Source organism: Poecilia reticulata, chromosome 14, assembly GCF_904066995.2.
Source record: "Poecilia reticulata chromosome 14, P_reticulata-male-v2, whole genome shotgun sequence".
Classification (NCBI taxonomy): Eukaryota; Metazoa; Chordata; class Actinopteri; order Cyprinodontiformes; family Poeciliidae; genus Poecilia; species Poecilia reticulata.
The window spans coordinates 22,304,451-22,319,852 of NC_088843.1; the positions used below are offsets into that span (position 1 = coordinate 22,304,451).

The following is a 15,402-nucleotide window of genomic DNA, read 5'->3' on the forward strand; positions in this document are numbered from 1 at the left end:
TACAGAGCTTTTTAGCCCCTCGGTCTTGGGGGTTGTCAACATGAATGTTGAAATCGCCGACAATTAACAAACAATCGTAATCAATACATATGAGAGATAGAAGCTCATTGAAGGCCGCAAATACATTTTCCACATATGTTGGTGTTTTGTATAGAGTTGGTGTCAAAATTCGTTTGTGGCCTTTTACCTTGATTCCAAGATATTCAAAAGACATAAAATTACCCAGAGAGATTTTACTACAGTTCATGGTATTCTTAAATATTGAAGCCACGCCTCCGCCTTTTTTGTGTTTTCTATTTTCACTTAAAAAATTGTACGTAGGATGCGTCGATTCAATTAGTACGATTGCTTCATTATTGTCATTCAGTCATGTTTCTGTCAGAAATAAAACATCAATATTATGCTCAGTGATGAAATCATTCATTAATAGAGCTTTAGCACAGAGAGATCTGGTATTTAAAAGAGCCAATTTAAGTGACTTGGAGGCTGAAAGCTCTTCAGTCTGAGGTTCCTTTAGAAAGGGGATCAGTCTGAGGTTTGAATTAAGACCGCTGCTTTTTGCATTTCTGTTTTTTGTAACTTTTCTTGTAGTGATCCAGACAGGTATTGTCCTGCTACGCAATGTAACAATAATATCTGGACCCCGGTCTCAGACCTCAGAAAAGGAGAGTTCTGGATCCTCAGGGAGGTCCGATGCAGGTGACTTAGATGAAGTGAGGTCTGCTATGTTAGCGCTAAGGAGAGTTGTGCCGAGGCGAATCTGTTGATCCATACTATCCAGCTGGGAGGAGGAAGAGTCCGCCCGTCTTTCTCTCTGACCCGAATCCTCCACCAGCATTTTCAGGTGGCTCAGGTGCAGCCCGACTCTCTTTAGTGATTCACTTCCTGAGAAACTCTGATCTTGTGAGTGAGTGTAGGAGCAGAGAGGGATGGTGGAAGGAGGAGGGAGGGGGGAAACCAGTCATTCTGTTCACAGTCGATATTTTATCAGTTTGTATTGGAATAGTTTGTTCTTGATATGCGGAGGGCTCCATCCTAGTCAGACATCCTTGAGCCTGTTCTTCTGAAGCGATGGTCACATTGTTGTTCTTGTTGATAAAATGAAAAATGTTTGCAGTGAGCAACGTTATTCCGTGTTTGTTAAGATTGCGCCTGCCTCTTCCAAAGAGGTGAAAGCGCTGCCAGTAGATCCAGAGGTTATCGATGAAGGTCACTGAGCTGGCAGAGCAGGTTTTAATCAGCCATTTGTTAATCATGTCCAGCCTGAAATGTTTTTTGTCTCCCCATTGAGGCGATGGAATTGGACCACTGAGAAAAAACTTCTTTAATTTTCCCATAGTGTCCAGAATCTCCAATTTTTGCTTTGCCAGATCGTTGACTCCAACATGCACAACTAAAGTCTCCATGTTTGGCTGATTAGTGGTTAGAGAGAGCACTTTGTGATTCAAATCAGATACAGTGTCCCCAAGAAAAGAAACCACTCTCGTTTTCTTGGGATTGCAAACATGACTGATTCCATTTACTGCCTCATCTCCAACAATAAGCACTCTTGGCATACCTTTCATTTTCCTGGTGGTCACTTTGTCCTTCGGAGCTTTGTGCGGTGGATGCTCATTCCTCATTGCTGATGTTTGAAAGTGGGTTTTCACTCAGAGGCTCATGCTGAAGTGCAGAAAATCTGTTTTTCAGTGGGATTCCCACGGAGTCGGGCCGTTTTGAGGCTCGGGCTGGTCTCTTTGTCCTTGGGAGCGGGGTCGGTGGTGCCGTTTTGGTTCCAGCTGCTTGTTTGCTGTTCTTTGGTGGAGCAGGTGTTGAGGTTGAAGGTGGGTTTCTGCTCAGAGCCGGCCACGCTGATTCGTCCAGGTGAGGGGTTCTCCCCGTTAGTCATCTCATGGGATCTGCAGTGTGAGACTTTTGGTTCGGCTTGGCACCCTGAGCGATTCAGTGTGAGCTGTTCGGTGCGGGGTGTACGACCTCTCCGTTGATTTGAGGAAGAGTTGTTTCATATCCACAGGTAGCGTTGATCTCAAAGTTCACCTCCAGCCGTTGAATCTTTGTTTCTAAAAACTGAAGTCGTTGTAGAATACTGCTAATGTCCTTGAGGTCGGACAGGGGCATTTTGCCCTAGTTCAACTTGGAGGTGAAGAAAAGTGAGGTAAAAATAAAAGTGAGAAAATCTCCCGGTCTTTAGGTTTGAAGTAATCCAGTTATGATGTCGATAATGTGAATAAAACCATAAAAATTGTGACTTTAAAAATAATTCACAAGCAAAGTTATCAGTAAGGACGGGAGAGAGCAGGAAAAGCTGTTCCACCTTCAGCTGCCAGAATTCAACTCCAGTCTTATGCACAACCCTTCAAATAAAGTGTTACCGGCTTTGATTGGTGATTATTATCCACTGGTTATTAGGAAGGGTGTCAATAACTTTAATCTTTTTTATTAAAATCCGAATATGTTCAATGTTCTATCTTGAGAAAGCAAGAGAAATGAGAAAAGACAGTAAGAAAGAAACAAAGAATGAATGAATGATGGAACTAAACAAAGACAAAGAAACTAAAGGAAATAAACTCAAGTGTATCTATTGAAATTAAAACGGCAATTGTTCTTATTAAATAAAAACTATTATTACTACTCTATGTGCAGACAAAAGGTTTTTAAAAACAGTTTCTCTCAGACTAGCTGTTATCATTTGTTTATCCAAAGTAAAGCCAAGTGTTGAATGTAAGATATTTACAGCTTATAATGTCTCCAAACAGTCCCACTAAAACATGCTGGAAGAAAATTTTATTTGAGCTACAAGGGCTATAAGAATAAAATCTGACCTGTCATAAATGATGTTGTTGCTGCATGAGGAAACGACGATGATCCCCGCTGTTGTTGCCATGACAGCGTGGATGGAGGACACCAGCCTGCAAAGAAAGACATGGATTCATTATCATAATTACCTGAAAAAATTATAACTTTAATAATGATTACTGCTCCAGACAAGATGGCCTCCAGGGAACGTCTATGCATCAGAACATTTCTAACGGTTCACGTTTTCTGGGTCAAAGTTCATAGAATCTGAACAAGCAGCAGGTAAACTGTCAATAAATAACCAGCGTTTAATATGATATTAATCAGTCAGTTTATAACAGAGGAATCAGAAAACAGGAAGTTTTCCTCTGGGATCCTGCAGGATGGATGAGCTCCAGGTGCCACAAGATTTTACACATTTATGGTACAAACATTAAAACTCAGGGAAATCTTCAGAAATATGAACACAGCTTTTGAATATAATGGGGACTGATGTGCTGCACTTCTGTAACCACAGCTTCATAAAGTGGACAGAGGTCAAGTTGTAGGCCACTCTTAGCGTAGCATAAAGTAGCAAAGCATAGCATAGCACGGTGGGATTAGCGTCACTAGTTTCCTCCCTCTTTGCCCAGAGCGGTGACCCAAGAGAAGTTGCGTCTTTAACCAGCTCTGTGACCTCTGGGAAGCCAGCGATGAAGGGACAGAGCAGCAGGATGAAGGCGGGTGATGCCGGAGTGGGACCTCTGGTTACATCACCAGGCTGTGAATGGGAGCTTCAGCTGGGACCGGCTCTGCTGCTGGCGACGCTCCAGCTTGGCAGCACCGACACTAAGCTCCTTTAAAATCTGAAAACATTTCATTTAATCCCCCCCACCCCCCGCTCTGGAGCTGTAATAGCTCCGTTTACACAACACTTTGTTGAATAATGATTTCCTCTGATGGATGTGTATAACAAACGCATATTGATGAGGGGAACTGGATTTACTGGTACAGTTTAAATTAAATCTCACATTTAGATAAGAGCTTTTTTTCTCACTTTCCTTTCAAAATATTTTTTCTACAAATTACAGAAAACATTACAAAAGCGGTTTTTATTTCCAACATCCATGTCTTGTACAATGAAATACTTGCTAATTTATTATTATTTTTAATAGAATAGTCATAATATTAGCAGGTTATAAACAACTGTAATAGAAAAACACCTTAATATTCCAAGAAAAAGTTCTTTTAATAAGAAAAAAGGTTATATAATTTCCCAAGGGCCAGCTTCTGCAACCGAGGATCAGACCGCTAGGGACTCCTCCCTCGGCTACCGCCCATCCCACACTGCACCCGACTCCTTTGGCCCCTCTCCCGGATACAAGTGGCCGAAATGGGTTTCCTCCGTAGGGTGGCTGGGCTCTCCCTTAGAGATAGGGTGAGAAGCTCGGTCATCCGGGAGGTACTCAGAGTTGAGCCGATGCTCCTCCACGTAGACAGTAGCCAGTTGAGGTGGCTCTGGCATCTGGTCAGGACGCCTCCCTGGTGAGGTGTTCCGGGCACGTTCCACCGGGAGGAGAGCCCAGGAAAGACACAGAACACGCTGGAGGGACTATATCTCTCGGCTGTCCTGGGAACGCCTTGGGATTCTACCTGAGGAGCAGGAAGAAGTGGCTGGGGACAGAGAAGTCTGGGCCTCCCTTCTGAAGCTGCTTCCCCCGTGACCCGACCCCGAATAAAGCGGAAGAAAATAGAAGGATGGAAGGATGTATAATTTTTGTGTTTGAGTCCTCATAATTTTACAACCTCTTTCCGCCCCCAATACGACCACGTTGCTACCTCGTTCAGCCCACATCACGACCCCATTACTGTCTCGTTCCGCCCACGTTAACACCTTGTTGCTACCTCGATCCGCCCACATTACGACCCTATTGTTGCCTCGTTACATCCACCTTACGACTTCGTTCCGCCCACGTTGCAACCTAATTCCACCCACCTTATAACCTCATTGCTTAATGTGTCCGTCCGAATTTTGATCTCGTTCCGCCCACGTTACGACCTCGTATTGAATTCGTCCCGCGCAAGTTGTTACCTCGTTGCTAACTTGTTCCGCCCACCTTATGACCTCGTTGCTAAAGTTTTCCGCCCACGTTTTAACTTTGTGCCGCCCACGTTATGACCTCGTTGCTACCTCATCCCGCCCACATTACGGCATTGTTCCGCCCACCTTCTGACCTCATTTTGAAGTCGTCCTTCCCACATTATGACGTCATTTTGATCTTGTTCCGCCCACATTACGACCGTGGGTTGAACTCGTGCCGCCCACGTTCTGAGCTCTTTGCTATCTTTTTCCGCCCACATCACTACTTCGTTCCGCCCAAGTTCTGACCTCATTTTGCTCTCATTCCGCCCACGTTACGATCTTGTGTTGAACTGGTGCAGCCCACGTTCTGACCTCGTTGCTACCTCATCCAGCACAAATCACAACTTCGTTACGCCCACGGTCTGACATAATTTTGATCTCGTTACGCCCACGTTATGACCTTGTGCCGCACAACACGTTCTGACCTCGTTGCTACCTCATCCCGCCCACATCAACTTCGTTCCGCCCACGTTCTGACCTCATTTTGATCACGTTCCGTCCACGTCACGACGTAGTGTTGAACTCGTGCCGCCCACGTTATGACATCATTGCTACGTCATCCTGCCCACATCACAACTTCGTTCCGCCTACGTTCTGATCTCATTTTGATCTCCTTCCGCCCACGCTACAATCTCGTGTTGTACTCGTGCCGCCCGCGTTCTGACCTCATTGCTACCTCATCCCACCCACATCAACTTCGTTCCGACCACGTTCTGACCTCATTTTTATCATTTCCGCCCACGTTACGACCCAGTGTTGAACACGTGCCGCCCACGTTATGACCTCGTTGCTACCTCCTCCCGCCTACATCACGGCTTCGTTCCGCCCACGTTCTGACCTCCTTGCTAACTTGTTCCGCCCGCATCACTACTTCGTTCTGCCCACGTTACCATCTTGTGTTGAACTGGTGCAGCTCACGTTCTGACCTCGTTGCTACCTCATCCCGCACAAATCACGTCTACGTTCCGCCCATGTTCTGACATCCTTTTGATCTCGTTCCGCCCACATTACGACGTAATGTTGAACTCGTGCCGCCCACATTCCGACCTCGTTGCCACCTCGTCCCGCCCACATCACGACTTTGTTCCGCCCACGTTCTGATCTCATTTTGATCTCTTCCGCCCACGTTATGACCTTGTGCCGTCCACGTTCTGACCTCGTTGCTACATCATCCCGCCCACATCAACTTCGTTCCGCCCACATTCTGACCTCATTTTGTTCTCGTTCCGTCCACGTTACGACTGTGTGTTGAACTGGTGCCGCCCACATTATGACATCATTGCTACCTCATCCCGCCTACATCACGGCTTTGTTCCGCCAACGTTCTGACCTCATTTTGTTCTCGTTCCGTCCATGTTACGACTTTGTGTTGAACTGGTGCCGCCCACGTTATGACATCATTGCTACCTCCTCCCGCCTACATCACGACTTCGTTCCGCCCACGTTTTGATCTCAATTTGATCTCCTTCCGCCCACGCTACAATCTCGTGTTGTACTTGTGCCGCCCGCGTTCTGACCTCGTTGCTACCTCATCCCGCCCACATGACGACTTCGTTCCGCCCAGACTCTGACCTCATTTTATCTTGTCCGCCTACGTTACGACGTAGTGTTGAACTGGTGCAGCCCACGTTATGACATCATTGCTACCTCATCCCACCCACATCAACTTCGTTCCGACCACGTTCTGACCTCATTTTTATCATTTCCGCCCACGTTACGACCAGTGTTGAACACGTGCCGACCACGTTATGACCTCATTGCTACCTCCTCCCGCCTACATCACGGCTTCGTTCCACCCACGTTCTGACCTCGTTGCTAACTTGTTCCGCCCACATCACTACTTCGTTCCGCCTACTTACCATCTTGTGTTGAACTGGTGCAGCCCACGTTCTGACCTCGTGCTACCCATCCCGCACGAATCACGTCCCGTTCCGCCCATGTTCTGACATCATTTTGATCTCGTTCCCCCACATTACGACTAATGTTAACTCCTGCCGCCCACGTCTGATCTCATTTTGATCTCTTCGCCCACGTTATGAACCTTGTGCCGCCCACTTCTGACCTCGTTGCTACTCATCCCGCCTTCATCACGTCTTTGTTCTGCCCACGCTCTGACCTCATTTTTTTCTCGTTCCGTCCACGTTACGACTTTGTGTTGAACTGGTGCCGCCCACGTTATGACATTATTGCTACCTCCTCCCGCCTACATCACAACTTCGTTCCGCCCACTTCTGATCTCAATTTGATCTCCTTCCGCCCACGCTACGATCTCGTGTTGACCCCGCCCACGTTCTGACCTCATTTTGATCTCGTTCCGTCCACGTTACGACGTAGTATTGAACTACAATCTCATGTTGAACTCGTGCCGCCCCACGTTCTGACCTCGTTGCCACCTCATCCCGCCCTGATCAAACTTCGTTCCGCCCACATTCTGATCTCATTTTGATCTCTTCAGTCCACGTTATCACCTTGTGCTGCCCACGTTCTGACCTCGTTGCCACCTCGTCCCGCCCACATCAACTTCGTTCCGACCACATTCGGACCTCATTTTTATAATTTCCGCCCACGTTACGACCCCGTGTTGAACACGTGCCGCCCACGTTAAGACATCATTGCTACCTCATCCCGCCCACATCACGACCTTGTGCCGCCCACATTCTGACCTCGTTGCTACCTCATCCCGCCCACATCAACTTTGTTCCGCCCACGTTCTTACCTCATTTTGATCTCTTCCGCCCACGCGTTATGACCTTGTGCCGCCCACGTTATGACCTCGCTGCTACCTCATCCCGCCCACATCAACTTCGTTCCGCCCACGTTCTGACCTCATTTGTTCTCGTTCCGTCCACGTTACGGCTTTGTGTTGAACTGGTGCGCCCACGTTGACTCATTGCTACCTCCTCCCGCCTTCATCACGACTTCGTTCCGCCCACGTTCTGATCTCAATTTGATCTCCTTCCGCCCAAGCTACAATCTCGTGTTGTACTCGTGCCGCCCGTGTTCTGACTTCGTTGCTACCTCATCCCACCACATCACAACTTCGTTCCGCCCAGACTCTGACCTCATTTTGATCTTGTTCCGCCTACGTTACAATGTACTGTTAAACTGGTGCGCCCACGTTCTGACCTCGTTGCTACCTCTCCGCCCACATCACGACTTCGTTCCGCCCACGTTCTGATCTCATTTTTATCTCGTTCCGCCCACGTTACAAACTATTGTTGAACTTGTGCCGCCCACGTTCTGACCTCGTTGCCACCTCATCCCGCCCACATCACGACTTTGTTCCGCCCACGCTCTGATCTCATTTTGATCTCGTTCCGTCCATGTTACGACGTAGTGTTGAACTGGTGCGCCCACGTTATGACATCATTGCTACCTCATCCCGCCTACATCACGAATTTATTCTGCCCACGTTCTGACCTCATTTTGTTCTCGTTCCGTCCATGTTACTACATTTGTTGAACTGGTGCCGCCCACGTTATGACCTCGTTGCCACCTCATCCCGCCCACATCAACTTCGTTCCGCCACGTTCTGACCTCATTTTGATCTCGTTCCGCCCACATTACGACATAGTGTTGAACTCGTGCCTCCCACGTTCTGACCTCGTTGCCACCTCATCCCGCCCACATCAACTTCGTTCCGACCACGTTCTGACCTCATTTTTATCATTTCCGCCCACGTTACGACCCCGTGTTGAACATGTGCCACCCACGTTATGACCTCGTTGCTACCTCCTCCCGCCTACATCACAGCTTCGTTCCGCCCACGTTCTGACCTCGTTGCTAACTTGTTCCACCCACATCACTACTTCGTTCCGCCCACGTTTTAACTTCATATTGATCTCGTTCCGCCCACGTTACCATCTTGTGTTGAACTTGTGCAGCCCACGTTCTGACCTCGTTGCTACCTCATCCCGCACAAATCACGTCTTCGTTCCGCCTACGTTCTGACATCATTTTGATCTCGTTCCGCCCACATTACGACGTAATGCTGAACTCGTGCCACCCACGTTAAGACATCATTGCTATCTCATCCCGCCCACATCACGACTTTGTTCCGCCCACGTTCTGATCTCATTTTGATCTCTTCCGTCCACGTTATGACCTTGTGCCGCCCACGTTCTGACCTCGTTGCTACCTCATCCCGCCCACATCAACTTCGTTCCGCCCACGTTCTGACCTCATTTTGATCTCGTTCCGTCCACGTTACGACGTAGTGTTGAACTGGTGCCGCCCACGTTATGACATCATTGCTACCTCTTCCCGCCTACATCACGACTTTGTTCCGCCCACGTTCCGACCTCATTTTGTTCTCCTTCCGTCCACGTTACGACTTTGTGTTGAACTGGTGCCGCCCACGTTATGACATCATTGCTACATCCTCCTGCCTACATCACGGCTTCGTTCCGCCCACGTTCTGATCTCAATTTGATCTCCTTCCGCCCACGCTACAATCTCGTGTTTAACTCGTGCATCCCACGTTCTGACCTTGTTGCCACCTCATCCTGCCCACATAAACTTCGTTCCGACCAGGTTCTGACCTCATTTTTATCATTTCCGCCCACGTGACGACCCCGTGCTGAACACGGTGCCGCCCACGTTATACCCTCGTTGCTACTTCATCCCGCCTTCATCACGTCTTTGTTCTGCCCACGCTCTGACCTCATTTTTTTCTCGTTCCGTCCACGTTACGACTTTGTGTTGAACTGGTGCCGCCCACGTTATGACATTATTGCTACCTCCTCCCGCCTACATCACAACTTCGTTCCGCCCACGTTCTGATCTCAATTTGATCTCCTTCCGCCCACGCTACGATCTCGTGTTGACCCCGCCCACGTTCTGACCTCATTTTGATCTCGTTCCGTCCACGTTACGACGTAGTATTGAACTACAATCTCATGTTGAACTCGTGCCGCCCCACGTTCTGACCTCGTTGCCACCTCATCCCGCCCTGATCAACTTCGTTCCGCCCACATTCTGATCTCATTTTGATCTCTTCAGTCCACGTTATCACCTTGTGCTGCCCACGTTCTGACCTCGTTGCCACCTCGTCCCGCCCACATCAACTTCGTTCCGACCACATTCGGACCTCATTTTTATAATTTCCGCCCACGTTACGACCCCGTGTTGAACACGTGCCGCCCACGTTAAGACATCATTGCTACCTCATCCCGCCCACATCACGACCTTGTGCCGCCCACATTCTGACCTCGTTGCTACCTCATCCCGCCCACATCAACTTTGTTCCGCCCACGTTCTTACCTCATTTTGATCTCTTCCGCCCACGCGTTATGACCTTGTGCCGCCCACGTTATGACCTCGCTGCTACCTCATCCCGCCCACATCAACTTCGTTCCGCCCACGTTCTGACCTCATTTTGTTCTCGTTCCGTCCACGTTACGGCTTTGTGTTGAACTGGTGCCGCCCACGTTGACATCATTGCTACCTCCTCCCGCCTTCATCACGACTTCGTTCCGCCCACGTTCTGATCTCAATTTGATCTCCTTCCGCCCAAGCTACAATCTCGTGTTGTACTCGTGCCGCCCGTGTTCTGACTTCGTTGCTACCTCATCCCACCCACATCACAACTTCGTTCCGCCCAGACTCTGACCTCATTTTGATCTTGTTCCGCCTACGTTACAATGTACTGTTAAACTGGTGCCGCCCACGTTCTGACCTCGTTGCTACCTCCTCCCGCCCACATCACGACTTCGTTCCGCCCACGTTCTGATCTCATTTTTATCTCGTTCCGCCCACGTTACAAACTATTGTTGAACTTGTGCCGCCCACGTTCTGACCTCGTTGCCACCTCATCCCGCCCACATCACGACTTTGTTCCGCCCACGCTCTGATCTCATTTTGATCTCGTTCCGTCCATGTTACGACGTAGTGTTGAACTGGTGCCGCCCACGTTATGACATCATTGCTACCTCATCCCGCCTACATCACGAATTTATTCTGCCCACGTTCTGACCTCATTTTGTTCTCGTTCCGTCCATGTTACTACATTGTGTTGAACTGGTGCCGCCCACGTTATGACCTCGTTGCCACCTCATCCCGCCCACATCAACTTCGTTCCGCCCACGTTCTGACCTCATTTTGATCTCGTTCCGCCCACATTACGACATAGTGTTGAACTCGTGCCTCCCACGTTCTGACCTCGTTGCCACCTCATCCCGCCACATCAACTTCGTTCCGACCACGTTCTGACCTCATTTTTATCATTTCCGCCCACGTTACGACCCCGTGTTGAACATGTGCCACCCACGTTATGACCTCGTTGCTACCTCCTCCCGCCTACATCACAGCTTCGTTCCGCCCACGTTCTGACCTCGTTGCTAACTTGTTCCACCCACATCACTACTTCGTTCCGCCCACGTTTTAACTTCATATTGATCTCGTTCCGCCCACGTTACCATCTTGTGTTGAACTTGTGCAGCCCACGTTCTGACCTCGTTGCTACCTCATCCCGCACAAATCACGTCTTCGTTCCGCCTACGTTCTGACATCATTTTGATCTCGTTCCGCCCACATTACGACGTAATGCTGAACTCGTGCCACCCACGTTAAGACATCATTGCTATCTCATCCCGCCCACATCACGACTTTGTTCCGCCCACGTTCTGATCTCATTTTGATCTCTTCCGTCCACGTTATGACCTTGTGCCGCCCACGTTCTGACCTCGTTGCTACCTCATCCCGCCCACATCAACTTCGTTCCGCCCACGTTCTGACCTCATTTTGATCTCGTTCCGTCCACGTTACGACGTAGTGTTGAACTGGTGCCGCCCACGTTATGACATCATTGCTACCTCTTCCCGCCTACATCACGACTTTGTTCCGCCCACGTTCCGACCTCATTTTGTTCTCCTTCCGTCCACGTTACGACTTTGTGTTGAACTGGTGCCGCCCACGTTATGACATCATTGCTACATCCTCCTGCCTACATCACGGCTTCGTTCCGCCCACGTTCTGATCTCAATTTGATCTCCTTCCGCCCACGCTACAATCTCGTGTTTAACTCGTGCATCCCACGTTCTGACCTTGTTGCCACCTCATCCTGCCCACATAAACTTCGTTCCGACCAGGTTCTGACCTCATTTTTATCATTTCCGCCCACGTGACGACCCCGTGCTGAACACGGTGCCGCCCACGTTATACCCTCGTTGCTACCTCATCCCGCACAAGTCACGTCTTCATTCTGAGATCATTTTGATCTCTTTCCGCCCACATTACGACGTAATGTTGAACTCGTGCCGCCCACGTTAAGACATCATTGCTACCTCATCTCGCCCACATCACGACTTTGTTCCACCCAAGTTATGACCTTGTGCCGCCCACGTTCTGACCTCGTTGCTACCTCATCCCGCCCACATCAACTTCGTTCCGCCCACATTACGACGTAGTGTTGTACTCGTGCCGCCCACGTTATGACCTCGTTTCCACCTCATCCCGCCCACATCAACTTCGTTCCGCCCACGTTCTGACCTCATTTTGATCTCGTTCCGCCCACATTACGACGTAGTGTTGAACTCGTGCCTCCCACGTTCTGACCTTGTTGCCACCTCATCCCGCTCACATCAACTTCGTTCCGACCACGTTCTGACCTCATTTTGATCTTGTTCCGCCCACATTACGATGTAATGTTGAACTTGTGCCACCCACGTTAAGACATCATTGCTACCTCATCCCGTCCACATCACGACTTTGTTCCGCCCACGTTCTGATCTCATTTTGATCTCTTCCGTCCACGTTATGACCTTGTGCCGCCCACGTTCTGACCTCGTTGCTACCTCATCCCGCCCACATCAACTTCGTTCCGCCCACGTTCTGACCTCATTTTGATCTCGTTCCGTCCATGTTATGACGTAGTGTTGAACTGGTGCCGCACACGTTATGACATCATTGCTACCTCATCCCGCCTACATCACGACTTTGTTCCGCCCACGTTCTGACCTAATTTTGTTCTCCTTCCGTCCACATTACGACTTTGTGTTGAACTGGTGCCGCCCACGTTATGACATCATTGTTACCTCCTCCCGCCTACCTCACGACTTCGTTCCGCCCACGTTCTGATCTCAATTTGATCTCCTTCCGCCCACGCTACAATCTCGTGTTGAACTCGTGCCGCCCACGTTCTGACCTCGTTGCCACCTCATTCCGCCCACATAAACTTCGTTCCGCCCACGTTCTGACCTCATTTTTATCATTTCCGCCCACGTTACGACCCAGTGTTGAACACGTGCCGCCCACGTTATGACCTCGTTGCTACCTCCTCCCGCCTACATCACGGCTTCGTTCCGCCCACGTTCTGACCTCCTTGCTAACTTGTTCCGCCCGCATCACTACTTCGTTCTGCCCACGTTACCATCTTGTGTTGAACTGGTGCAGCTCACGTTCTGACCTCGTTGCTACCTCATCCCGCACAAATCACGTCTACGTTCCGCCCATGTTCTGACATCCTTTTGATCTCGTTCCGCCCACATTACGACGTAATGTTGAACTCGTGCCGCCCACATTCCGACCTCGTTGCCACCTCGTCCCGCCCACATCACGACTTTGTTCCGCCCACGTTCTGATCTCATTTTGATCTCTTCCGCCCACGTTATGACCTTGTGCCGTCCACGTTCTGACCTCGTTGCTACATCATCCCGCCCACATCAACTTCGTTCCGCCCACATTCTGACCTCATTTTGTTCTCGTTCCGTCCACGTTACGACTGTGTGTTGAACTGGTGCCGCCCACATTATGACATCATTGCTACCTCATCCCGCCTACATCACGGCTTTGTTCCGCCAACGTTCTGACCTCATTTTGTTCTCGTTCCGTCCATGTTACGACTTTGTGTTGAACTGGTGCCGCCCACGTTATGACATCATTGCTACCTCCTCCCGCCTACATCACGACTTCGTTCCGCCCACGTTTTGATCTCAATTTGATCTCCTTCCGCCCACGCTACAATCTCGTGTTGTACTTGTGCCGCCCGCGTTCTGACCTCGTTGCTACCTCATCCCGCCCACATGACGACTTCGTTCCGCCCAGACTCTGACCTCATTTTGATCTTGTTCCGCCTACGTTACGACGTAGTGTTGAACTGGTGCAGCCCACGTTATGACATCATTGCTACCTCATCCCACCCACATCAACTTCGTTCCGACCACGTTCTGACCTCATTTTTATCATTTCCGCCCACGTTACGACCCAGTGTTGAACACGTGCCGACCACGTTATGACCTCATTGCTACCTCCTCCCGCCTACATCACGGCTTCGTTCCACCCACGTTCTGACCTCGTTGCTAACTTGTTCCGCCCACATCACTACTTCGTTCCGCCTACGTTACCATCTTGTGTTGAACTGGTGCAGCCCACGTTCTGACCTCGTTGCTACCTCATCCCGCACGAATCACGTCTCCGTTCCGCCCATGTTCTGACATCATTTTGATCTCGTTCCGCCCACATTACGACGTAATGTTGAACTCCTGCCGCCCACGTTCTGATCTCATTTTGATCTCTTCCGCCCACGTTATGACCTTGTGCCGCCCACGTTCTGACCTCGTTGCTACTTCATCCCGCCTTCATCACGTCTTTGTTCTGCCCACGCTCTGACCTCATTTTTTTCTCGTTCCGTCCACGTTACGACTTTGTGTTGAACTGGTGCCGCCCACGTTATGACATTATTGCTACCTCCTCCCGCCTACATCACAACTTCGTTCCGCCCACGTTCTGATCTCAATTTGATCTCCTTCCGCCCACGCTACGATCTCGTGTTGACCCCGCCCACGTTCTGACCTCATTTTGATCTCGTTCCGTCCACGTTACGACGTAGTATTGAACTACAATCTCATGTTGAACTCGTGCCGCCCCACGTTCTGACCTCGTTGCCACCTCATCCCGCCCTGATCAACTTCGTTCCGCCCACATTCTGATCTCATTTTGATCTCTTCAGTCCACGTTATCACCTTGTGCTGCCCACGTTCTGACCTCGTTGCCACCTCGTCCCGCCCACATCAACTTCGTTCCGACCACATTCGGACCTCATTTTTATAATTTCCGCCCACGTTACGACCCCGTGTTGAACACGTGCCGCCCACGTTAAGACATCATTGCTACCTCATCCCGCCCACATCACGACCTTGTGCCGCCCACATTCTGACCTCGTTGCTACCTCATCCCGCCCACATCAACTTTGTTCCGCCCACGTTCTTACCTCATTTTGATCTCTTCCGCCCACGCGTTATGACCTTGTGCCGCCCACGTTATGACCTCGCTGCTACCTCATCCCGCCCACATCAACTTCGTTCCGCCCACGTTCTGACCTCATTTGTTCTCGTTCCGTCCACGTTACGGCTTTGTGTTGAACTGGTGCCGCCCACGTTGACATCATTGCTACCTCCTCCCGCCTTCATCACGACTTCGTTCCGCCCACGTTCTGATCTCAATTTGATCTCCTTCCGCCCAAGCTACAATCTCGTGTTGTACTCGTG

General features: G+C 49.9%; 1 protein-coding gene across 1 annotated transcript in view; it reads right to left on the reverse strand.

Moving 5' to 3' along the window:
* Positions 1-15,402, reverse strand: part of tlcd3a (TLC domain containing 3A) — a 51,011-nt gene that overhangs the window by 24,877 nt on the left and 10,732 nt on the right. The window contains exon 2 of the mRNA XM_008428609.3: positions 2,823-2,909. Coding sequence (XP_008426831.1) covers positions 2,823-2,909 — 87 coding nt within the window. The remainder of the gene's footprint in view (positions 1-2,822; positions 2,910-15,402) is intronic.